General features: G+C 40.5%; 1 protein-coding gene across 2 annotated transcripts in view; it reads right to left on the reverse strand.

Annotated features, from left to right (window-relative positions):
• Nucleotides 1–24,992, reverse strand: part of Atad5 (ATPase family AAA domain containing 5) — a 50,206-nt gene extending 25,214 nt beyond the window's left edge. For both annotated transcript variants that reach the window (XM_041663821.1, XM_041663820.1), the window contains exons 1-9: nucleotides 24,583–24,992; nucleotides 16,016–17,904; nucleotides 14,044–14,152; nucleotides 12,516–12,674; nucleotides 10,097–10,223; nucleotides 7,104–7,185; nucleotides 3,953–4,137; nucleotides 1,764–1,918; nucleotides 396–555 (exon numbers count right to left, since the gene is read on the reverse strand). In XM_041663821.1, the coding sequence (XP_041519755.1) occupies nucleotides 396–555; nucleotides 1,764–1,918; nucleotides 3,953–4,137; nucleotides 7,104–7,185; nucleotides 10,097–10,223; nucleotides 12,516–12,674; nucleotides 14,044–14,152; nucleotides 16,016–17,904; nucleotides 24,583–24,648 (2,932 nt within the window). In that variant the 5' untranslated portion in view covers nucleotides 24,649–24,992. The remainder of the gene's footprint in view (nucleotides 1–395; nucleotides 556–1,763; nucleotides 1,919–3,952; nucleotides 4,138–7,103; nucleotides 7,186–10,096; nucleotides 10,224–12,515; nucleotides 12,675–14,043; nucleotides 14,153–16,015; nucleotides 17,905–24,582) is intronic.
• Between the last annotated feature and the right edge of the window lie 447 nt (nucleotides 24,993–25,439).

Genomic DNA, 25,439 nt, shown 5'->3' on the forward strand with positions numbered 1-25,439 from the left:
TGCGTAAGTTATAATGACCTCATTTAAGGCTTCATTAATGAGTGATTAGCATTCTAGCATAACTAGATCTGCCAGGATTGGGATCTCTGGAAGTTAGCAGAAGCAAACACTACACTGCATGCCTAATCAATCTCCCTTGTAACAGTTGTCTGTGCTAACCACTTCTAAGCGGCAAAGGCTAGGTCTTCATCTTTTCAAAACTCAAATGTAAGCCAGATGGTGGTGGTGCAGGCCTTTAATCCCAGGATTCAGGAGGCAGAGGCAGGCTGATCCAAAGTGAGCTCCAGTACAGCCAAAGCTACATAAAAAAAGTGTCTTAACAAAACAAAACAAACATAAACATAAAAAGAGACAAAACTCAAGTGTAGACATAAAAGACAATGATTATCACTAACCTTGTTTACCATGACCCTCAGAAAGTACCTGGTGCTCAATTCGTTTTTTTAGGAGCAAGGGAAAATATTTTCCTAAAGAAAATTCAGGATTTGACCACTTTATTTCCTCCAGCAAAAGATTTCTTACTTCTTTAGTAAAATCGTTCCTTGTCTTCATCGACTGCAATGAAGAACAAGATGAGCAATAACAAGTCCATACCATCTATGACCTTAGCCACAACACTACCAAAAGCTTCTTGCCTAGAAAGTCACTATCAATGTAGCTTAGCTTTGGAAGAACCTAATATATATTTAGCAAATACTTTGTAATAACAAAGTATTTAAATGTGCTGTATAACCTAATATTATGTTAAAATTGCCTTTTATTCTATTTTTTCTTAAAGGTAGTATCTTGCCAGGCATGGCGGTATACATCTTTAATCCCAGAGGCAGGTGAATTTCTGTGAGTCTGAGGTCAGCTTGGTCTACATTGTGAGCTCCATGCCAGACAATGCAACAATGAAGTTGAAACACTTTCTCAAAATTAAATAAAAATAAAGACAAGATTTCAGTATAGCCCAGACTGGCCTTAAATTCATCATCTTCATGCCTTAGCCTTCCAATGATTGATTTATAGTCATGTATCCACATGCCTGGCTCTATTATTAATTATCCTGATGGGTTTTTTCTTTTTCTTTGAGACAGGATTTTTCTGTGTAGCCCTAGCTGTCCTGAACTCACTCTGTAGAGCAGGTTGGCCTTGAACTCAGAGATCGGCCTGCCTCTGCCTCCCTGAGTGCTGGGATTAAAGGCATGTGCTACCATCGCCCAACAATTATTCTGATGCTTTTTTTTTAAAGCTCTTTGAGGGGCCAGAGAGATGCCTCAGTGGTTAGTGACACTCTGCTGTTCTTTCAGAGGACCTGGCTTCAGTTCCCAGCACAGCATTAGGTGACTCACAACTACCTGTTAACTCCAGTTCTAGGGCATGCCATGCCCTCTTCTGGTCTCTGTGAGCAGCTGTACATACATGGTATGCATACATGCCCTCAGGAACATTAAATATATATATATATATATATATATATATTTTATTTTTATTTATTTATTTTTTTTAAAAAGCTCTGAGACAGGGTTTCTCTGTTCTGGAACTAGCTCTGTTAGACTAAACTGGCCTCGAACTCAGAAATCCTTCTGCCTCTGCCTTGAGTGCTGAGATTAAAGGTGTAAGCCACCACTGCCTGGCTGAGAATATGTATTTCAACTAGATTTATTTTTAAAACTAGAGCCTAAGAAAGAAGAACCCCCTAGGCTAAACAGCTGAGTATTTTCTTCTGAAAGCCAGGACAAAATAACCCATGTAATCATGGATAGTTACTGTGAACTTACCACAACAGCTGAATTATTTCTTGGATTTGAATTCAATGTTGAAAATTCACCAAGAGCAACAACACATTTTGAGAGATCTGTTACTTTAGTATTCAGTTTTTTAAATTCAGTTAATAGAGGACAAGAAGGTGGCTTCAAATGCCATAACCAATACCCTAAAAAAACACAGAAATATCCTAATTTATCCACCATTTATGGACTATCAAGCATGCAAACATGAAAAGGCCTGACAAATCTCATGAGACTATGAATACAATTCCCAGCAAATACCAATCAACAAAAGCAAAACGCCAGCAAGCAAACAAACCAAAGTAGCTACATAGTTCTAACAAAAATATCAAATACCCAAGTGAATACAGAGTGAACAAAGTACACAGCTCAGCCGCGCCATGGTACACTCCTACAATTCTAACACTTGAGAGGCTGACACAGGGCTGAGAGCACAAGACTTACCTAAGCTTCATAGCAAAACCGCCACCAAAAAACAATTAATAAAAATTACCTCTTCTTCTTTTTAATTTGTCAAAAATGAGCAAATACCAGCAAGCTCATTTCTTTTTAAATCAACATTAATATGTAGGTTAAAAAACCAAGGTACTATTTAGCATTCTGATTTAGAGTCTAAGGTTTTAATTTTTGTTTGTTTGTTGTTAATCCTGCTTATTTTTAGACAGAGTCTCACTATGAAGTCCAGGCTGATACTAACCTGCTATGTACCTGACAGGCCATGAACTACAGACTGTCAGACCCAGCCTCACAGGAAGCCCAAGTTTAAACATTAAAACAGTATTCATTCAAGGTCCCTTACAGCAGGAATGCAAGGATGGCATAAGGGATGAAATAAAACTCCCTTTTCCTTCTTTGCTCTGCATGGGAGCATAATCAGTAAATGATTCCAGGGATTAGGGAAAAAAAGATAAAATATACTTGTAATCACTAAAATCACCATCAAAATACCATAAAACCAGAAAGCCTACCCCATTTTCTTCTTTTTAAAATTTTTTATTTATTGCTGGGTGGTGGTGGCGCCTTTAATAATCCCAGGACTCGGGAGGCAGATCTCTATGACGTCGAGGCCGCCTGGTCTAAAAGTGAGCTCTGAGAAAGTCAAGGCTACATAAAAAAACCCTGTCTCAAGAAATAAAATACAAACAAAAAATTTATTTTTTTTTAAGACAGGATCTCATAATGTAGCTCTAGTTGGCCTGGAACATGCTATGTAGATGAGGCTAGCCTTGAACTCAGAGTTTCTCCTGTTTCTTCCTCCTAAATGCTGGGATTATTTATTTGCATGAGTGTGTCTGTTCACATGTATGTGTAGTACATGTGTACAGGTGCTCACTGAGGACAGAGAAGGATTTTCCCTTCCTGAATGCAATAAGCCCTATCCCCTGGAGCTGGAGTTACAGGTGGATATGAGCCTCCATGTGGGTGCTGGGACTCAGACCCAGATCCTCTGCAAGAGCAATAGGTGTTGCTAACCACTGAGTCATTCCTTCAACTCTTTCTTTTTTTAAAAAAACAGTCTCACTATAGCCCAGAATGGCCCCAAACTCTTAATACTCCTGTTGTCAGCCTCCAAGTGTTAGGATAACAGGTGTGTGCCACTCTCCTTAAGATTTAGCCTCACTTTTACCTTTTGTGGTGCTGAGGATCAAACCCCTGGCTCCCATATGCAAGCAGGTATCCTATCAACCAGGGACATCCACAGGTCCCTTTTTTTGTTTTGTTTTGTTTTTCGAGACAGGTTTCTTTATAGCTCTGGCTGTCCTAGAACTCACTCTGTAAACCAGGCTGGCCTCTAACTCACAGAGATCCTGCCTCTGGCTCCCAAGTGCTGGGATTAAATGTGTGCACCACCACCACCCAGTCAGCACCCCCCACCCCTTTTTAAACAATTCCTTACATAGCATCAGATTTCTTCTCACAGGGTAAGAATAAATACTTAGCAGGTATGGGCTCATGTCTACAATCCCAACACTCAGGAGGCTAAAGCAGAAGTACTGCTAAATTTCAGGCCCAGGATACATAAATTCAAGGACAGACTGGGTTATAGAATAAGACCCTGGCTCAAAAATAATTTGAGGTCAGTTTGGTCTTTGTAGTCAGTCCCAGGCCAGTCAAGCTACAGAGAGAGACCCTGTCTAAACAAAGGGACAAAAACATAAAAACACAATAAACACACTTACCATCATCCTTCTGTTGCACATGAACAACCCTCTGGAAACTGGTACTCGCGGCATTGTATGCATCTAGTGCAGCAGCTTTCTTTGCAATCTGTCGTTTCAGTAAATCTGGCAAACCACTCATCAGAAAATCACGCTTTGCTTTAAATTGTATATCACAATCCTGAGTTTGTTCTGATGAATCTTGACTTTGAAGAAAATTTAAAAGAATAAAAGCAAAAGTTAGAAGCATCTAAAGGAATATATTGACAACCTGAGTTCAATTTTCAAGGACCCACAACGTGGAAAGAATCAAGTCCCACAAATTGTTTTCGGATCTCCACATGCATGCTATGGTACGTGTGTTTATACAAATGTTAGTAAATAAACAGATGTAATAAAAAAATTTAAATAGCCAGGTGTAGTGATGCATGCCTTGAATCCCAGCTGTCAGGAGGCCAAGGCAGGTGGATCAAGTCTACATAGTAGGTTCCAGGATAGTCAGAGTTACACAATGAGACCCTGTCTCAAAATAAATAAATAAAGCAAAATAAAATGAAGAAGAATAAACTATTTAGGGCCAGAGCAAGGCTCAGCAGGTAAAGATATTTGCTACCAAGAGTGATGAACTGAATTCAATCCCCAGGACCAACATGGTTGTAGTGAAAAACCAAATCTCTGCCCTACACACACATACCACACACACAAATTAGTAAATAAATAAATGCAAAAAATTAAAGAACAATTATTCTCTAGAAAATTATCTAGAAAATAAACATTTTAAAATTTTATTTTCAAGCTAGTGAGATGGCTCACTGTAAAAGTATTTGCCCCACCAGCCTGACTGAGTTCCATCCTTGGAACCCACATAGAAGAAAGAATCAACTCACAAGTTCTCTGACCTTCACACCCATGCCAACATATGAATGTACCAGCACAGTCAGGCATGCATACACACAAAATACACACATACAAAATTAAATCTAAAAAAACTTCAAAATTAAACACACCCAATAAATTAGCTGGTAAAATTCTTTTTGCTTATCTACTCATGCTAGAAAATTAAATAAGACAAATATGTATACATTAAAAAAAACTGTCTTAAAAGACACCCACCAAAATGCTAACTGGGACTCTCACCAGGTGGGAGTTTTCTTCCTTGTCCCTGTTTGGTGTAGGGATAGAAAGAAAACTCAGGGCTGTACTATGATGCAGGCACTCTACCTGTGAACTACATTCCCAGCACGAGGGTGGTTGTTGTTGTTAAATAAGAATTTATCTTGCAATTAGAAAAACTTAGCCGTCTGTGGAATATTATTTTAACTGGGCAAAGACATGTTACATTTGTCTATGCTACGGAATATACTTTCACTGTGTAAAGGTGTGTTACTCTGTTTTTGCTGCGTTTGTTTAATTATGTAAAGATGTGTTGCATTTGTTTCACTGGACTGTCTAACTAAGGCACCTGACTGGTCTAATAGAAGTTGAACAGCCAACAGCTAGGGAAGAGAAAGGATACGCAGGGCTGTCAGGCAGAGAGAATGAATAGGAGGAGAAATCTAGGCTGGAGAGGGAAGAAAACAAGAAAGAAGAAAATGCAGAGAAAGAGAAGGACACACCTGGGGCAAGAAGTCCGACACGGGAAGCAGTGAAAGTGAGATATACGGAAGGAAAGAAAAGCTCCGTGCATGTTAGACAAGGTACTCTACCAACCTGTATCCAGCTCTTTATGCAGTCATAAGACTCACCTAGAAGGCACACTGAACTTCCACAACCCAAATCTGTTTACCCATATATTCATGCCTAAACCCTTCATGTATTTGTATCACTCTTAGCGAGTTCTTTAGTCTGGCACCTATCTCTCCAGTTAATCTCCCATTCTCTCCTGCTCTGGAACTCAAGTCACTCTAGCATCCTTCCTTTCCATCACTGGTGCTGAGCACATTCCTTACAGCCTCCGGGACTCTGCACACATAGTTCCCTTTGGCTAGAACACTAGCCTCCCCTTGGTGAGCTGCTGCTTTTCCTTCAGAGGTCAGGGAAATGACCAAACATCTCTTTAATATAAACTAATAAAATTTTGTGGGGCTGGAGAGATGGCTCAGTGGTTAAGAGCATTGCCTGCTCTTCCAAAGGTCCTGAGTTCAATTCCCAGCAACCACATGGTGGCTCACAACCATCTGTAATGAGGTCTGGTGCCCTTTTCTGGTCTGCAGACATACACACAGACAGAATATTGTATATATACTAAATAAATAAATATTAAAAAAAAATTGTGACCTTCCTTAGCACAATGTCAGTTTTTCATTTGTTAAGCCAGTTAATGTTTAATTATAGACTGTATTTCCCCTAGGAGACTATATAATCCTCATGAGGACAGGCACTGTGTTTTCCTTAACATTCCTAGTGCCAAAAATAGTGCCTAGTAAATTGTAGACATTATATTAAATAAAGGTCATGAACAAAGTTTGATAGTCTGGGCTGTTCTTTTCTTTTTAATTATGCTGCTACTTTATATGAAATATTCCCAAAGCTTTTTTTTTAATATGATGTTCTTTTTTTTAAATATTTATTTATTTATTATGTATACAGTATACAATATTCTGTCTGTGTGTATGTCTGCAGACCAGAAGAGGGCAGCAGACCTCATTACAGACGGTTGTGAGCCACCATGTGGTTGCCGGGAATTGAACTCATGACCTTTGGAAGAGCAGGCAATGCTCTTAACCACTGAGCCATCTCTCCAGCCCCTATTCCCAAACCTTTTACAAAAACCTAAGACCTTCGCCAGTAGTGTAAGCATTATCAATATATTTTAAAACTTAATCAGAAAGCTGGGAAGAGGACTCAGGTGGGTCAAGCACTAGCCATGAAATTGTGTAGACTGAAGCTCGATGCTCTCAGTACCCACATAGAAGGTGGGTGATGGGTGACAGGAAGATTCCTGTTTCCTGTCTCTGATCTCCATTTACACAAACATGAACAATTAATTATACACAAGTACATAAACACACATATGAGCAGATATCCACGAATATGCTATATAAACATACTACATATATATGCACATGCAAAATAAAAATATTTCAAATGGTCATTGACATCTAATTAAACAAATAAATACACATTGTATTCCATAAAATATTAAATGTTTATATATCTATATTGGACTGACCTGCTATCATCCAAATCAAGGACAGGAATGGCTGTTCGTTTAGTCTTTTTGGCAAGAAATAAAGGAGCGATTTTCATTTTTCCTTAGAAAAATCAATACTTGGGTTAGTATTACATGTTTAGCATCTCCACTTACCTTAAGTTATCTTTAAAAATTTTTAGAAAGCTTACTTTTTATTTATAAGAATGCTATTTAATAATGTTTCATCCACTTGGTAATATTGGAATCCCCTGGGCAACTTTCATTTTTAGCTGCAGAATTCCATAATTCACATTTTAAAGTTTTGCTCAATATGTCTAGGGAAATGCCCAAAGATTTTAAATGACTTTTTTATCTTTATTTTATGTACATTTGGTATGAAGGTGTCAGATTCCCTGGAACTGGAGTTACAGATGGTTGTAAGGTGTCATGCAGGTGCTGGGAATTGAACACACAGCCTCTGGGAGAGCAGTCAGTGCTCTTAACTGCTGAGCCATCTCTCCAGCCCCCATTTTAAATGTTTTGATGTTAAAAATTAACAAGCAAGCCTGGCAGTGGCTGAGCACGCATTTAACCCCACCACTTGGGAGGCAGAGACAAATGGATCTCTGTGAGTTTGAGGCCAGCCTGGTCTAGTGTCAGGACAGGCTTCAAAAGCTACAAAGAAACCCTGTCTTGAAAACAAACAAACAAACAAACAAAAAACATAGCAGGGGCTGGGGAAAGAGCTTAGACTTAAGAGCACACAGAGTTCTTCCAGAGGACCTGAGTTGGGTAACCAACACCCTACAGTGGAAGGCTCACAAATTTCTCCAATTCCAGCTGCAGGGAAAGAGGCTCTCTTTGGGTTTCTTTGTCACCACACCCAAGCAGCACACATACACAGACACAAACACACATGATAAAAATAAAAATAAACTTGGACAAGGTCAGGCACACCTTTAACCCCAGTTCCTAGAAGGCAGAGGCAGGTCGATTTCTAAGTTCAAGACTAGCCTGGTCTACATAGTGAGTTCCAGACCAGACAGGATTGTGCAATGAGACCCTGTCTCAATAAATAGTTGGGACTAGAGAGATGGTTCAGTGGTTAGGAACACTGGCTGCGGGCTGTAGAGATGGCTCAGAGGTTAAGAGCACTAACTGCTCTTCCAGAGATCCTGAGTTCAATTCCCAGCAACCACATGGTGGCTCACAACCATCTATAATGAGATCTGATGCCCTCTTCTGGCATGCAGGCATACATGGAGGCAGAATGTTATATACATATTAATAAATCTCTAAAAACAAACAAACAAACAAACAAAACAAAACACTGGCTGCTCTTCCAGAGGTCCTGAGTTCAATTCCCAGTCACAGCCATCTATAAAAGGATCTGATGCCCATTTCTGGCATGCAGTTGTACAAGCACTCATATACATACAACACATAAATAAATCTTTAAAAATAAATAAGCCGGGCAGTAGTGGCGCACGCCTTTAATCCCAGCACTCAGGAGGCAGAGGCAGGTGAATCTCTGTGAGTTGGTGGTCAGCCTGGTCTACAAGAGCTAGTTCCAGGACAGGCTACAAGGCTATAGAAAAACCCTGTCTCGGGCTGGAGAAATGGCTCAGTGGTTAAGAGCATTGCCTGCTCTTCCAAAGGTCTTGAGTTCAATTCCCGGCAACCACATGGTGGCTCACAACCATCTGTAATGAGGTCTGGTGCCCTCTTCTGACCTACAGATATACACACAGACAGAATATTGTATACATAATAAATAAATAAATAAATTTTAAAAAAAGAAAGAAAAACCCTGTCTCAAAAAAACAAAAAACAAAATAAATAAATAAATAGTTAAAAAATAAATCTTATTTAAAAATTTGGGGGCTGTACAGAGGGCTCAGTAGTAGAGCCTGACAAACCAGGTTTTATCCCTGAAGCTCATGTATAAGCTGTAAGTGGAAGGTGAAGACTCACACCTTAAATTACCTTACACCCTCACATGGGAACACACAAATCAATAAATTTAAAAAAAAAAAAAAAAAGCGCCAGGCAGTGGTGGTCCATGCCTTTAATCCCAGCACTTGGGAGACAGAGGCAGGTGGATCTCTGAGTTGCAGGCTAGCCTGGTCTACAGAGTTAGTTCTAGGACAGCCAAGGCTACAGAGAGCAACCCTGTCTCTAAATAAATAAATAAATACCAATATTAATAATAGTAACAAGGAAATGGTTTCTTGGTTTAGTTTGCTTTGGTTTTTTTGAGACAGGGTCTCTCTGTTATCCTGGAACTCGCTGTGTAGACCAGGCTGTACTGGAATTCAGAGATCTGCCTACCGAGTAGTGGGATTAAACGCATGTGCCACCACACCTAGCTATAAGGAAGTGTTTTAATTAACTCAGAAAAAAATTCGTAGTCAAGTTTGTGAGCTGCTAAGTATATATATAGAAGTACAATAATTTAAAATATGTGCCCAAACAGTGTTTAAAAATATGATGCTCGCCTGTAATCCGAGCACTCGGGAGGCAGAGGTAGGCAGATCTTTGTGAGTTCAAGGCCAGCCTGGTCTACAAGAGCTAGTTCCAGGACAGGCTCCAAAGCTACAGAGAAATCTGTCTCGGGGAAAAAAAAAAATATGATGCTCAAGTTTTCTTTGAAAAACTTACTCAAAATGGAAATACTTAGGCAGGGAAGGTGGCACACACTATAATCCCAGCACTTAAAGGTGGACACAGGAAGATGAGTTCAATGTTGGCCTCAATTACATAGTAAATAACTAGTCTAGAGAATAAGAAATCCTGACCCACAAAGCAAAACAAAGCCAGACATGATGGTCCATGCCTTAAATCCCACCACTTCACAGGCAGATCTCTGTAGGCAGGGATACATAGTGAGAAACTGTCTCAAAGGAAAGGGAACAAACAAAACACTACATTTTCTATTTTATGGGACAAGACAGTAACTTCGCACCAGAAATTTCAGAATTAATTGCCCCAAAACACCCTACTATTCATCAAACAGTATTAAATCCAATTACCAGGAACATTTTTAGAAGGCTTGTTAACTTTTTTTCCTAGTACATCATTCAAATTCTTAAGTTTCTTCTGATTTTTCTCTGGTTGTTTTATAGAAGTTGGACTTGAATCTATTAGTATTACAGAGTCCTAAGACAAAACAAGGAAGAAAAAAAAAACTTTAATACATTATTTTCCCTTTTCCATGGAGATTCCAATAAGCCATGAATTCCTAAGGCTCAGACGATTCTGAGCTTGGTTGTTTTCACACACATATCTGATAACACACTCTGCGACCACAACTTTCACAGATTGAAGTGTGACAGTGAAGCTGAAAGAATTCCCTTTTTCTTCATAATTTCACAGATAAAAGATTCTTTCTTACTACAGATCTTTGCAATGTTACCTTAGCATATATGTTTCTTTCTCTGTCTTTCTTTCTTTCATTGAATGGGTCATCTCACAATATATCCCTGGTTGTCCTGGAAATTGCTCAGCAGACCAGGCTAAGCTCAAACTCGCCTCTGTCTGGAGTGAGTGCTCTGGTTAAAGGCATGCACTACCATGCCCAGCTTCTTTACTTACTAATTGAAGGATTTCACCTTTTCCAGTACTTTGTTATGTATCCAGATTGCCAGCATTACTCTTCTTACACTATGGAGCCACTATCCAGCAAAATAAGAATGCTTGAACACAAGCACTGTTAATACTGCCTTGGTTGATCAGATAACTGAAGTAGCTACTAAATAACTAATGGGTAGGTAACATATGAAGCATGGATACACTGGAAAAAGGGTAATTGACATAGAAGGCTGGGTTGTAGCTCAGTTGGTAGTGGTCTCCCATATTATACCATACAATGTTTTATAAACTGACCAGAACAGAAAGTCTACAGAAATAGAAAGAGGATAAGTAGCTGTCACATGGAACAGTAAAGGGGAATGGTGTCTTCTTTGGAGATAACAGAAATAATCTATAAACTGGCATAGTGGCACATACAATCCCAGCTGAAGCAAAAGTGCGGTGAATTTGAGGGACCTTGGGCTACATAATAAGATCCTAGGGCTGGAGAGATGGCTCAGTGGTTAAGAGCATTGCCTCCTCTTCCAAAGGTCCTGAGTTTAATTCCCAGCAACCATATGGTGGCTCACAACCATCTGTAATAAGGTCTGGTGCCCTCTTCTGGCCTGCAGGCATACACACAGACAGAATATTGTATACATAATAAATAAATAAATACTAAAAAAAATATAAGGTCCTATTTTGCTGGGTGGTGGTGGTGCAGAGGCAGGCAGATCTCTGTAAATTTGAGGCCAGTCTACAGAGCAAGTGCCAGGACACCCAAAGCTACACAGAGAAACCTATCTTGAAAAACTATAAAAAAAAAAAAAAAAAAGACCCTGTTTCTAAGAACGAAAAAGTTGCTGGGTGGTGGTGGCACATGCCTTTAATCCCAGCACTTGGAAGGGCAGAGGCAAGTGGATCTCTACAAAGTGAGTTCCAGGACAGCCAGGGATGTTACACAGAGAAACCCTGTCTCGAGAAAATCAAAACCAAGGGCTGGAGAGATGGCTCAGAGGTTAAGAGCACTGCCTACTCTTCCAAAGGTCCTGAGTTCAATTCCCAGCAACCACATGGTGGCTCACAACCATCTGTAATGAGATCTAATGCTCTCTTATGACATGCAGGCAGAGTACTGAGAATACTGTATGCATAACAAATCTTTAAAAAAAAAAGTCAAAACCAAACCAAAACAACAACAAAAAAACCAAGAAAATTTTCTAAAATTGATTATAATAGAAGCACAACTCTAAATATATTCAAAGACACTAAACTGCATACGTTCTTTTTTTTTTTTTTTTTTTGAGACAGGGTCTCACATAGGTCAGGCTGCCTTCCAACTTATCACATAGTGTGAGGATGAGGATCACCCCCAAACTTCTGGTCCCTCTATTTTATGTACATAGTGCTACAATTCCAGGTATGCACCATAACACTTTCCATTTTGAATTGTACACTTAAATGGCCAACTGTACCTCATGTAAATTATATCTCAATAAAACTATTTAAAAATAGGAGGTAGTGGCTTTTAGCAGGATAGTAAAAATTGAGTAGAGAATTCTCAGATAGAAGACAGTACTTGGAATGTGAATTTCAAAGTGAGAAAAAATAAGAAGTAAGAGCTGAGCTCTCTGAGGAGAAATGAAATTCAGTGTGACTGTGGTAAAGAACTGCTTGAGCAATGGGAAGAATTGGTTCAGTGTACAGGACACCATGAGAGACCTGAAACTGGACTATATCCTGTAAGCCAAAGGCTTTTAAAGCAGAACATCCACCACGTCCAGGCTATCGAATGTGACCTTACGCCTCTGTAAAGGGCTCCTTCTCCCACTTCTAAAACAAAATAATAACACCTATATCAATAGACACTGGAATACTCACATCTGTCTCTGGTGACTTCTCCCTTTCAGGAGGTATCTGGTGCCGGGAGGACCGCCTCAAGGGCACCGTTTCTTCAGCCTTTGGTCCACTGACTCGGAAAGCTTTAGCTTTCTCAATCAGTTGTTTTGCTTTGGATACATTTTTTGAAGTACTGCTTGCCTAGGCAAAAATTTAGAATATTAATTGAGATTGCAGCAAGAATTTCATATTTGATAACAAAAAACCAGAAATATATAATAGAAAAAATTTATTTACATCACAATAACCAACCAAGAGCCAGACAATGGTGGCACACGCCTTTAATCCTAGTACTCAGAAGGCAGAAGCAGGCAGATCTCTGTAAGTTTGAGGCCAGCCTGGTCTACAGAGAGAGTTCCCGGACAGCCAACGCTACACGAAGAAACCCTGTCTCATAAAACCTAAAATAAAAAAGAACAGAGCTGGGGGCTAGGTGTGGTGCCGCACACCTATAATCTCAGCTCTTAGGAGGCAGATGCAGGTCAATGTAGATTTCTGTGAATTTGAAACCAACCTGGTCTATACCAGGAGACCCTGTTTCATAAAAGGGGTTAAGAACACATGGAGAGGCTAGAGAGATGGTTCAGTAGATAAAAGCACAGGTTTCTCAGCAGTTAAGAGCACTGGCTGCTCTCCTAGAGACCAGGGTTCAATTCCCAGCACCCATGTTGCTCACAACCATCCGTAACTCTGGTTCCAGGGGATCTAAGGTTTCTTCAAGTACTGCACACATGTTGTGCAGACACACAACCAGGCAAAACACACATACACAGAAAATAAAAATAAAGGAAATTAAAAAAAAACCCACACACATAGGGAGACTGAGGCAAGCCAATCACACATTCAATGCGTGCCTGTTTCCTATGATAAGAGTTCAAGGCCAGCTAAACAACTTATGAAGACTATGTCTTAAAATAAAGAAGTAAAAAGACAGGTGCTGGAGAGATGGCTCACTGGTTAAGAGTACTGCCTGCTCATCTAAAGGTCCTGAGTTCAATTTCCAGCAACCACATGGTGGCTCACAACCATCTGTAATGAGATCTGGTGCCCTCTTCTGGCCTGCAAGCATGAATATAGGCAGAATACTGTATACACAATAAATAAATAAATCTTTAAAAAAAAAAAAAGAAGTAAAAAGATACAGAGGATAAAGTTCAGGGGTAAAATACTTAACCTAGGATGTCTTACATATCTCAGCACTGTTCCCTTGATCCCCAAACAGACAAAGTTAATACAATAATACAATCCCATAGTATACACTATTAGTGTGTGTGCGTGTGTGTGCGCGCGTGTGTGCGCGCGTGTGTGTATCATTAGACTCAGGTCAGCAGGCTTCAGCCCACAGTGAGATTTTAACATCTTTATGAACTAGCAAGAACAGGGAATAAATGGCATAGGTTGTAGTTAATGACTTATAACAAGAGGAACCTTCTTTGGGAGGACTTGCAGTAAATATTGCTGGTCTTTTAAGAAAACAGTATCACCTCCAGGATTCCAGTACTTTTATTACCTTTCTCTTCTGAGAAGTGAGATCTCCCTCAGTTGTTTCAGATTTCTTAGATATTTTCTTAGACTTTTTCTTAGATTTTTTGGGAGTACTAATTCTAGTGAATTTCATTCTGGAACAAAAGACAAATATTTTCATAACAATGTACAAAAATGTTAAATATAAATACCAGTCATAATTCCAACTTAAAAAGAAAAAACAGCCGGACAGTGGTGGCACAGGCCTTTAATCCCAGCACTTGGGAATCAAGAGGCAGAACTTTCTGTGAATTCAAGGCCAGCCTTATCCACAGAGCTAGTTCCAGGACAGCTAGGGCTATACAGAGAAATCTTAATTGAAAAACAAAAGAAAAACAAAAAAGAAAAAACAATCACCATCAGTTTGATTAAACAGTAGGTCACAGTATTTTGTTTATTTCTGGTGCTGAGGATGGAACTATGTACATACTGAGCAACCATTCTACTACCTTGCTACATGGCCAGCCCCAAGGTTTATCAATTATTACTTCATTTGATAAGCCTAGCGGGAGTTGGTAGTGCATGCCTTTAATCGGAAAGCAGAAGCAGGAGGATCTCTGTGAGTTCCCGACCAGCCTTGTAAGTTCCAGGATAGCCAGGGCTTTTACACAGAGAAACTTTGTCTCAAAATAGAAGAGAAGAAAATATTAAGCCTAATCAAAACATTTTCAGGACTCCTCCCTGCTGTGGAGAGCTTATTTTTCAATAAAATCTTGCTTGCTTGCAAAAAAATAAAAACAATAAGTACTGCCAGGCAGTGGTGGCACACACCTTCAATCCCAGAACTTGAGAAGCAGAGGCAGGTGGATCTCTCAGTTTGAAGTCAGCCTGGTCTACAGAGTGAGTTTTAGGACAGCCAATGCTACAAAGAGAAACCCTGTCTTGAGAAAAACCAAAGGGAAAAAAACAAGTTTAAAAAAGAGTTTAAAGCTCATCTGAGCTGGGCAGAGGTGGTGCATGACTTTAATCCCAGCACACGGGAGGTAGAGGCAGGTAGATTTCTGTGAGTTTGAGGCCAGCTTGGTCTACAAGAGCCAGTCCCAGGACAAGTGCCAAAGTTACAGCAAAATCCTGTCTCGAAAAACAAAAACAACAACAAAAAAACTCATCTGAATGTTTCTGTAACTCCTCCGAAACAGACTTTCAATTAGCTGTATTAGGCAGGTGTGGCAGTACACACCAGCGATCCCAGCACTTGGAGGAGGATTGTGAGTCCTAGACTAACTCTGTATATAGCAAGAACATGTCTGGCCGGGCGGTGGTGGCGCACGCCTTTAATCCCAGCACTTGGGAGGCAGAGGCAGGCAGATCTTTGTGAGTTCGAGACCAGCCTGGTCTACAAGAGCTAGTTCCAGGACAGCCAGGACAGGCTCCAAAACCACAGAGAAACCCTGTCTCGAAAAAAACCAAAAAAAAAAAAAAAAAAAAAAAGAACATGTCTGAATAAATTAATTAATAAACCTGTGTGCAGTGGCTCACACTAGAAATTCCAGCACTCAGGAAGCTGGGGCAGGAGAATTGCCACAAGTATGAAAGCATTCTAGGCTACATACTGAGTTCCAGGTCAGCCTGGGATTCTTGAATAAGACCCTATCTCAAAACAAACAAAACAAAAGCCAGGTTTGGTGGCATAGGTCTGTCATCCCAGTTACTTGGGAGAGTACAGAAAGAGAGAACACGTCTAAGGCCTGGCTAAATAACAAGACCTGCCTGGGCAACCTAGGAGACCTCAAAATGAAACTAGGACAGAGATGTAGCTCAGTGGCAGACTACTCACCTAACCTATGAGGTTCAATCCTCAGGGTTCTATACACATTAAAAACAACAACAATAAAAAAAAAAACTATGTATAATCTATTCTAAAAAATAAATGAACTCTACAATGCTTGAAGAATTTTCCTTCCCAATTAATAATACATGTAGAATGTTCCAAACTGAGAAGAAAAACAAAACTTTACCTAATGGGGCTCTCCGAATCAGAGGGTATTGTTATTAATTCCGCTGTGTACAAGCTGTGCTTTTCTGACATGCTGGCTGCTTTTGGAGTGGAAGCCTTCACTGGACTAGTGTCCTGGCCATCCTCAGACTCAGTACCTCTAAGGGTGACTACGGTAGGCGTGCAGCTACCTCTTAGAGAGCTCCTGGTTCGTTTGGGTGTGGAAACGTTCAGCAGCCTGTTTTCAGGCTCAGCTTCGGAATGTGTAACCATATCCTGGATTGATGTGCTGGATTTTCTTGATTTATTTCTGTCACCCAGAGACATTTTTAGAGAGTTATGTGCTGTATCCTCACAAACAAGACTTTCACTATTAAGTAATGAATTGCTTTTGAAAACTTCTGACTTCTGTCTTAAACTCCTTCGAAGGCTATTTTGCTTTTGTTTATCTTTTGGGGAAAAGGATGTTTCTTCCTTTTGCATACTTTCTTCTCTGTTTCCACCTGGAGTGGGCCTAGTGCCAATCGTTTTCTTACCCCTTTTCTTCAGTTTTTTACTTTTCTCCTTAGGAAAACTTGCTTTATCAGTGTGTGTCTGTGAACTGCCAGGATTTGAAACTATTTGGATATTAAGATTTTCTATGACTTTTTCAGAACCATTATCACCTTCTTCATTTGCAAGTTTTTCATTTGGATCTTTCTGCTTCTCCAAAGGTTTCTTGAACCCATTTCTGAGCATTTCTGATGGTGGCTGCCTGAATGCTCTCATGAACTGCTGTCTCTCTTCCATGCTACACTTTGGTACTGAAGCCTCAGAGCTCCCGGCTTCCAGCACAGCCAGTTCTAATTGGCCCTCCTGGACAACAACATTTGATTTCCTTTTCTGAACTATCTGTTCATTTTCTGGATCAGAGCGGCTACTCTCCAGATCAAGCTGTTTCTGTTTCAAAAAAATTTGGGCTATTTTCCCTTTCTTTTTGGGGGGAGTGGGGTGAACTTGTGCAAGAACAGTAACTGTCTTAAGGTGTACCCGTGGAGAAAATTCACAACTTTCTGATTCACCTTCAGAACTACTTTTGACTGCTTCACCAGATCCAGAAGGAACACAAGCTGGCACTGCAGGGTCAGGTATCTCTTCCACTCTAGCTGCCTTTTGACTTTTTAAAAATTCCTCATAGGAGACTGTTATTGTAGTCTTGTTTAAATCCATCGTTTTGGTTGCACAAGCCCTGGAGTCTACATGATTTGCTGTCCTCTCATTTTCATTGGCCAGGGAAGGTTTACTCTCTTTGCCACCTTTCTTAAGCAGATTTATGTCGTCCGCCAAGGGTAAACTTTCAGACAGATCTAGTACCTTGCTGTGCTTCCTTTTTCTCAACATTTTGCCATCATTTTTTGTGGTACCTTTGTTAGGGTTGACTTTCTGGAAGTTTTTTTTGGAGGTAATTGTATTTGGTTGATTTCTCCTGTCTTGAAGGCTTTCTACAAGAACCTCTACATCTTTCTTATAAAGGAAAACATCAGCACTACTTTCCACAAAATCACTCAAACCACAGTCCTTCTTACTATCACTACTAATTCCAACCGGCGATTGAATTTTAATATCATTCAGTTGATGAGATAAATTAACTCTCTTTCTTTTCTTCTTAAATTCCGTATTTGAGAGCACTTCCAAAGGTGTCTTATGGTCTTTGCTATTGCCAATAAGCAATGAGGGAGATGGCTTTATCGTGCACTCCTTTGTCAACTGTAGCTTCTCATCTGTGGGTGAAGTCTTTCTAAAATAATGAAGAATATTACTGGGTTTTGGTGGAGAGAAAACTTTGTCTCCAGTCTTCTCTTTTGGTGATAAATATTTGGTGATTGTTTCACAGGAAGAGCTGTCATCATCTTTTCTCCGCTTTTTGCAAGGCTAGCAATTTAAAAAAAAGAAAAACACATTTATTTCAAGTAAAATAATATGAAATATGAACTGTAAACAGATTTAACAGTTTAAATAACTGGGCAGAAAAACTACAAAAGGCTGCTTTATTTGTGTATATACATGTGAGGTATGTGTGATGTACACACATATGTGTATACAAGGATGCATGCAGAGGCTGGAGAAAGATGTCAGGTGTCCTACTCTGTCACTTTCAGCCTTGCAATCCTCCTTTCTTTGCTTCCCCCTAATACTGAAGTTATAGGCCTATATGGCCATACCTGACTTGCTGAAGATTTGAACTTAGGTCATCTGTAATTTCACCTGTGCAATAACAGTTATGATAGCTTCCCATTAACATGCATTTTCATGTAATGTGTATATGTAATCTCATGATTGCATCTCAATCTTATGGGCACATATATCTGTGGGTGGTCAGGAAGATGACTTTTCATTTGGCTGTATAATTTTGATATATAGCATATATTAGGACATGCTTCATAACTCCATCTATTTGTCCCATGAGGACTATAGACATTTAAAAGCCTGCTTTGCTCTTTTGCTTAGACTAACTGCATACAATTAGCTCACTTTCAATTCAAAGCAAGTTCAAACTAGACTACAGGCTTTTTGTAAATAGATCATAACTTTAAAACCTTACAGCTATGCTCAAGGTCAGAGTCACAATGCCCAACCACGGTTACTACACAAAGCACCCTAAGAAAAGCATGCCAATTCTTCACTTGCCGGTATGTTAACAATAGACCTATGTCTCAAAGTTTGTCACTGGGCACTGTGCCTCCCTGTCTAGTTACAGTTTTATTCCTGAAACCCTTATGTTGCCATGGCAATGACTCAACTCCTAATCACTTACCCTAGGGATGTGCTTTTGGCCAAGTAGAGGTAACTCCTGTAATTTTTTTTTTTTTTATCTCTTCAAGGCTCCTATAAGAGTTTTGAGGCTAGAGGAAAGAAACTAAAAGAAGAAGCTAGGAGGAATTCAAAGTAAGACAGAAAAACTGGAGTAGAAGCAGAACAATAAAGAAACTGAGTCGGAAAAGCATGGCACATTCATCCTCAGCTATCCTTTGCTGTTTCCTCTCTGAACCTTGAGAGGGTCTTGGGGCTGGCCCTCGAAGGCTCTTGTTACACAGGGTAGGACCCCTACAAACAATCCATTCTGCTTTACTCTCTGGTAAAAATAAACACATCAGGCTGGAGAGATGGCTTAGTGGTTAAGAGCACTGGCTGCTCTTCCAAAGTCCTGAGTTCAATTCCCAGCAGCCACATGGTGGGTCACAACCATCAAGATCTGGTACCCTCTTCCAGCCTGCAGGCTTACATGCAAGCAGAACACTGTATACATAAGAAATAAATCTAAAAATAAAAAAACAAAACATCATTCCAAGTATCTCTAAGAAATATTTATTTAAGAAACCCAGGACCACCAAAAAACACTTGCCATAAGTCTACTGTTTTAATTTTCTACTATAAGTCACTGCCTGCAGTAGCCATCACCCTCACACAATCAAGATGCTATGACACTAAGGACAGTCAAGTTTGTGTTAGCCACTTGTAGTCAGCAGTGATACTTGCACCCAGGCAAGCTAAACAGAGATTACAATGAGTCCAGGTATGGTTGATGAAGACTAGACAAAGCACTGGCTGCTAGGAAGAGACAAAAGGCTCAAGGTAGGCAACCACGAACGAGATGATACTATCAAGGAAAACATAATTTTCATTGTCATAACTAGGGCTGGGGAGAATAACTGCGTAGGCATGCAGAAAACCCTAGATTTGGTTCCCACCATTAGGTAAAACCAAGCATGGTGGCATGTGCCCGCAATCACAGCACTGAGGAGATAGAGGCAGGAGCATCAGAAGCTCATGGTGAATTTAGTGAGTTTGAAGACAGTCAAGGCTACATGAGACACTGTTTGGAAAAAAAAAATCAATGTCATAACTGGAAAAAATAATCAACTTCTAAAAGCAGACTCTACTTGAACATGGACTGACATAGATTTAACACTGCTCTCTATATCCTTAGAGCAAACAGACTTTTGATGCATCTTGGGTATGACTGGGACTCATCTGGCTGCTGGCTCACTAACAATAATGGTCCCATTACTGGCTGTACAAGGATTTTCTAAAGGTTTCATTGGTTTACCTTAGAGTACAGGGGATATGAATTGTGAAACCTATTAGGGAGCACGGGGAAAACTAACTGGTCTGATTGTCTATGATCTATATTTGTTTTCTTGACTATGTGTGAATGGTATGAAACAACCTTGCTACTAGAGCAAGGAAATACCTTACTGTTCTGAATTTACTAGATCAGAATGACTAAACATATCATTAGAAGGACATTATTTCTCATTTTGTTTCTATGTGTATTGTAGGCGTTAACTATAAACAAGAGCTGGATATGGTAACTCATACCTATAGTTCCAGTACCTTGGAAGCTGAGGCAGGAGGACTTCAGCAAACAGAAAAACCTCCAAGGTTGCACACTGTTCAGGCCAGCCTGGGCTACAGGATGAGAACTCACAGAAACAAGTCTTAAAGTACTTATAAAGTACTTTAAAGTCTTAAAGTACTTATAAAGACCCTTAAACCTGCCCTAGAAATCCACTAAATTAAGAAGATACGTTGTGGTGGATTGAATAACAATGACCCTACAGGCTCATATATTTGAATTCTTTGGAGAAAGTGTGTCACTGGGGGTAGGCCTTGAGATTTCTTTTTTTTTTTTAATATTTATTTATTTATTATGCATACAATATTCTGTCTGTGTGTATGTCTGCAGGCCAGAAGAGGGCACCAGACCTCATTACAGATGGTTGTGAGCCACCATGTGGTTGCCAGGAATTGAACTCAGAACCTCTGGAAGAGCAGGCAATGCTCTTAACCACTGAGCCATCTCTCCAGCCCAGGCCTTGAGATTTCAAAAGCCCATGCCAGGCCCAGTCTCTTTCTCTCTTGACCTGCAGATCAGGATGTAGCTCTCAGTTACTGCTCCAAGCACCAGGAGAATTGCTATGCTCCCTGCCATGACAATGGACTAAACCTCTGAAACTGTAAACGATACCCAATGAAATGTTTTCTTTTTTAAGTTGCCTTGGTCCCAGTGTCTCTTTACACAACAAGAAAACAGTGACTATAACATATGTATATAAAAGCAAAATGATGAAAATGAGTTTATAAATATATCACTAACTTGCATAACTGAAAATGCATACTACTATATTGGTTGCAAAATAATTATTGACTGGGCATGGCCACATATACCTTTAATCCCAGCATTCAGGAGACAGAGAAAGGCAGATGTCTCTGAGATTGAGGCCAGCCTAGTCTATATAAGGCTGTCTCAAAAACAAACAACTCCATTAGTTTCCATACACATCCCACTCACTCCCTGTGGTACAAGCACTCTGCCAATTGAGCTACTGTTTCAGCCCTCAACATTTTCTGTCTTTTGCTTCACTGAACCCCAAGTCTTACAATATTAAAAATTTACCCCTGAGCTATATTACCATCCTACTATCAATCTAACTTCTCAGTTTATTTGATAAAATATCCGCCAAAATAACAAAAACATTATTTTTAAGGACAAGTAACAAGGATTTTATTTTGAGAAAATTCAAATGAATTAACAAAGCTACCATGGTTAAAAGCATAGTACGATGCTGCATGAGTAGGCAAGAAGCTCAATGAAGTGTGTCTGAAAAGCAGAACCAGACAAGGGGACCCTTGACACGGCTCAGCAGGCAAAGGTAGGTGCCACCAAGCTCGATGACCTTGTTCAATTCCCAGGATCATGATAAAAAGGGAGGTCCTCTTCCCACAAGTTGCCCTCTGACCTTCACATATATGCTGACCCTTGCATATACAATAAATTTAAAAACATAGCAAATAATTTTTTAAAAGAACTTGTTAAGTGGTAAAAGTAACATTCAAATTAACAGGCAAAAGAGTAAGAGGTGACAGTGGGACAAATTCTGGCCAATTAGATAAATGACATAAAATACAAGCAATACTATACATGTTGAAATAACAAATGAGATCTATTATTATTTTCTATAAAGGTTTTTTTCTTTTTTTTTTTTTTTTTGGTTTTTGAGACAGGGTTTCTCTGTGGTTTTGGAGCCTGTCCTGGAACTAGCTCTTGTAGACCAGGCTGGTCTCGAACTCACAGAGATCCGCCTGCCTCTGCCTCCCGAGTGCTGGGATTAAAGGCGTGCGCCACCACCGCCCGGCTCTATAAAGTTTTGATGTGGTTTCAGAGGCATCACACAACAGACACTCAAGTCAGATCTAAGATCAAGTACCAGTCCTGACATCTACTAGTATAGAAATCTTAAATTACCTTTTTAAAACTGTGACTTAAGCTGGGCAGTGGTGGCACATGTCTTTAATCCCAGCACTTGGGAGGCAGAAGTAGGTGGATCTCTGTGAGTTTGAGGCCAGCCTGGTCTACAAACTGAGTTCCAGGACAGCCAGGGCTGTTACAGAGAAACCCTGTCTCAAAACCACTACCCCCCACCCCACAAAACCCTGTATCAAACAAACAAAACTAATTTGGCCTACTTTTCAATTATTTTGTTTGTTTTTGAAACAGTGTCTCTCTACATAGCCCTGGTTGTCCTAGAACTTGATATGCAGACCAGGCTTGCCTCAGACTCACAAAGATCTACTGGTTCCTGGATCTTAAAGGTGTGTGCCACTAAGCTCAGATGTAAGATTTTCCCATAGATCAGGTATGGTGGCCCACAAATTTTTGAAATCTTATTTATCTATTATTATTATTATTTGGAGTCTAAAAGTCTCACTGTTGGTCTGTCCTGGAACTCAATCATGTTTCACAGAAATAATAATACCTTATCACAGGGTTATTATGCAAAGATATGTAAAAAGCCCTTACCACATTAAAGAGTAAATACCACTATTAAAAAGTAGACTTTCTTTTTTTTAAATATTTATTTATGTATTATGTATACAGTATTCTGTCTGTGTGTATGTCTGCAGGCCAGAAATGGGCACCAGATCTTATTACAGATGGTTGTAAGCCCCCATGTGGTTGCCGGGAATTGAACTCAGGACCTTTGGAAGTGCAGGCAATGCTCTTAACCACTGAGCCATCTCTCCGGCCCCAAAAAGTAGACTTTCTAAGACGGGTACCAAAAGCAGAAACCATAAGCCAAAGACTGATAAAACTGACCATCACAAAATCAAATTCAATACCCAAAGTCCTTTACACCTGAGACAAGCTAAATAATTCCCTTGACTTAGCAAAAAATAAAAAATAGAAAATCTGCAGTCAAAAACAGTTACTTGATTATAAAAATTAAGAGTTAGAATTTTTGAACTAATTAAAGAGAAAAACGACAGGGGATTAATTTTACAGAACTTTGTTTTACTCTCTATTTTTTTCATTTTCCGTTCTTGTTTGTTCCCCTTGGTTTGACGTGTCTCTGTGAGTAGGATTGATCCCAACAGAGCTGTGACAACAGAGAAGCACGAAAACCAGCAACTTCCCCTGGAAAGGAGCATGGCTGAGGATAACCAGGGCACAGTAGTGACTGAAGAGCTGTAGAAAGTAGAAATATTCGTGCGATGGGGCTGGAGGGATGGCTCAGGGGTTAAGAGTACTTTCTGCTCTTCCAGAGGACCCTAGTTCAAGTCTCAGCAACCACATGGCAGATTGAAAAACAAAAACAACAGCAAAAAAGAGAATTTAAGTGAACACACATCTTAGGTCGCTTCAAAGGCAGCAGACACATTCATTAGAACGCTAGTGTGAGATATGGTGTATAAAAACCATGGCAGCTACAGAGGCACAAGCCTGTAATTCCAGCACTCGCAAAGTGGTGACAAGAGATAAGTAGGTCCGAATCCAGCTTGGGTATTTCTGTATCTACATATAGATACCAGCCATATACTATAAGCTCCTAACCACCTTTTTGGGGGACAGGGTTTCTCTGTGTAACAGTCCTAGCTGTCCTGGAACTAGCTCTGTAGCTGGCCTCGAACTCACAGAGATCCAGCTGCCTCTGCCTCCGAGAACTGGGATTAAAGGAGTGCACCACCACCGCCCAGCTCTCTTAACTCTTAATGGCATAGAATATCATTATGGTTGCTTAGTATATTTTTCTTTCTTTCTGGAAACCAGGGCTTCCCATATTAAGCACTCTCCCAGCTTAGTGTATTCTCTGAAACACGGTAAATACAGAATGTGTCACAAAGACTCTTAACTCAAGTACCCCGCTTGATTCTTAAATGACATTCTAAGTGGAATTCCTAGGACAGGTATTTGTACGGACTAACTGAATTTAAAGCTCTTATCTTTTTCGCCGTTCTATGATTCCACATCACGAACAAAGAACTTGAATCTGAGATCCTTGATGACATCTCATTCCACCAATGTTTCAGGACCCGGGAACTGTGGTTTTTAAACCCTGATCCTACACCGAGTCTGAAGTTTTCTTTAAAATTCCAGTGTGAGGGCTTAGCACGACACCCCGAGACAACCATCCCACACCAAATTGGAGCTGTGGATCATCACATCACTCACTCCTTTCTCCATCCCAGAAGCAAGCAGGACTCCCACCACCCCCACGCCACTATTCCCCAACGCAGGCAGAAAGAAACTTGACAGATCTTCCCTCTCACCTCAATCTCGTAGTCCTTTACTGGAGGAGGAGCTGCAGCCGCCGACATGGCCAGGACCCCCACCATGATCCCTGCCTCCCAGAGCCCCAGATCCTAGGACCTCCAGCGGTCCGGCGCTGCCTGACTGGAGGCCATAGAGACGGCCGGTCCAGTGGGAGCAAGATGAGGGGGCCGCGGGGGCCGCCACGGGTCCCCCAGAGCCCACCAGCCGGACCCGAGTGAGAGGATGGGCCCAGGGCCGTCGAGCCAGGCTCAGAGACGGCGAGAAAGCGCGGGTGCAGGCCCCGCGCGAGCGGCTGCACAGTACACAGTGCCCCCGAGATAGGCGCTCCAGGCTCAGCGTTGGAGCTCCGGGCCCCGGTGGGCGCCACACACCGAACGCTGCTCAGGCCTCGGGGCTTCGGCGGGAGTTCTTGTCAATTGGGTTTTCGCGCCGTCCGGAGAGCAGGGGGCGGAGCCACTGACTGCTTCTGGAGGCGGTGTCTACGGTGAGCCACGAAGACCAAACTAGTTCGTTTAGCGATTCAGCAGCTGACAGAGCCTCTTATCTCCCGGAGTCCTAGTGGAATTTTGGAGATTCACAATTAGGTGGCCAAGATTGACCATTGAGGACGTGATTTGTCTAAAGTTACCAAGTCATTTGGTGGCAGAATTAAGACTTAGACTTTAGCCATTCCAAAAATTATATTTTTGAAGCCCGGAAGTTGTGGTGCACACCACAGTACAGCATGTTCTACATAGAGAGCTCCTGTTCAGCCAAGATTTTCTGTCAAATAAATAAGTAAGTAAATAGATAGATAAAGAAAGAAATGAATGGATGGGTAGATAGGTAGGTAGGTAGGTAAGTAGATAAATAA

Source organism: Microtus oregoni, unplaced genomic scaffold (genome assembly GCF_018167655.1).
Source record: "Microtus oregoni isolate MIOR12 unplaced genomic scaffold, Mior012 000015F_ref0000493, whole genome shotgun sequence".
In the NCBI taxonomy this organism is placed as follows: Eukaryota; Metazoa; Chordata; class Mammalia; order Rodentia; family Cricetidae; genus Microtus; species Microtus oregoni.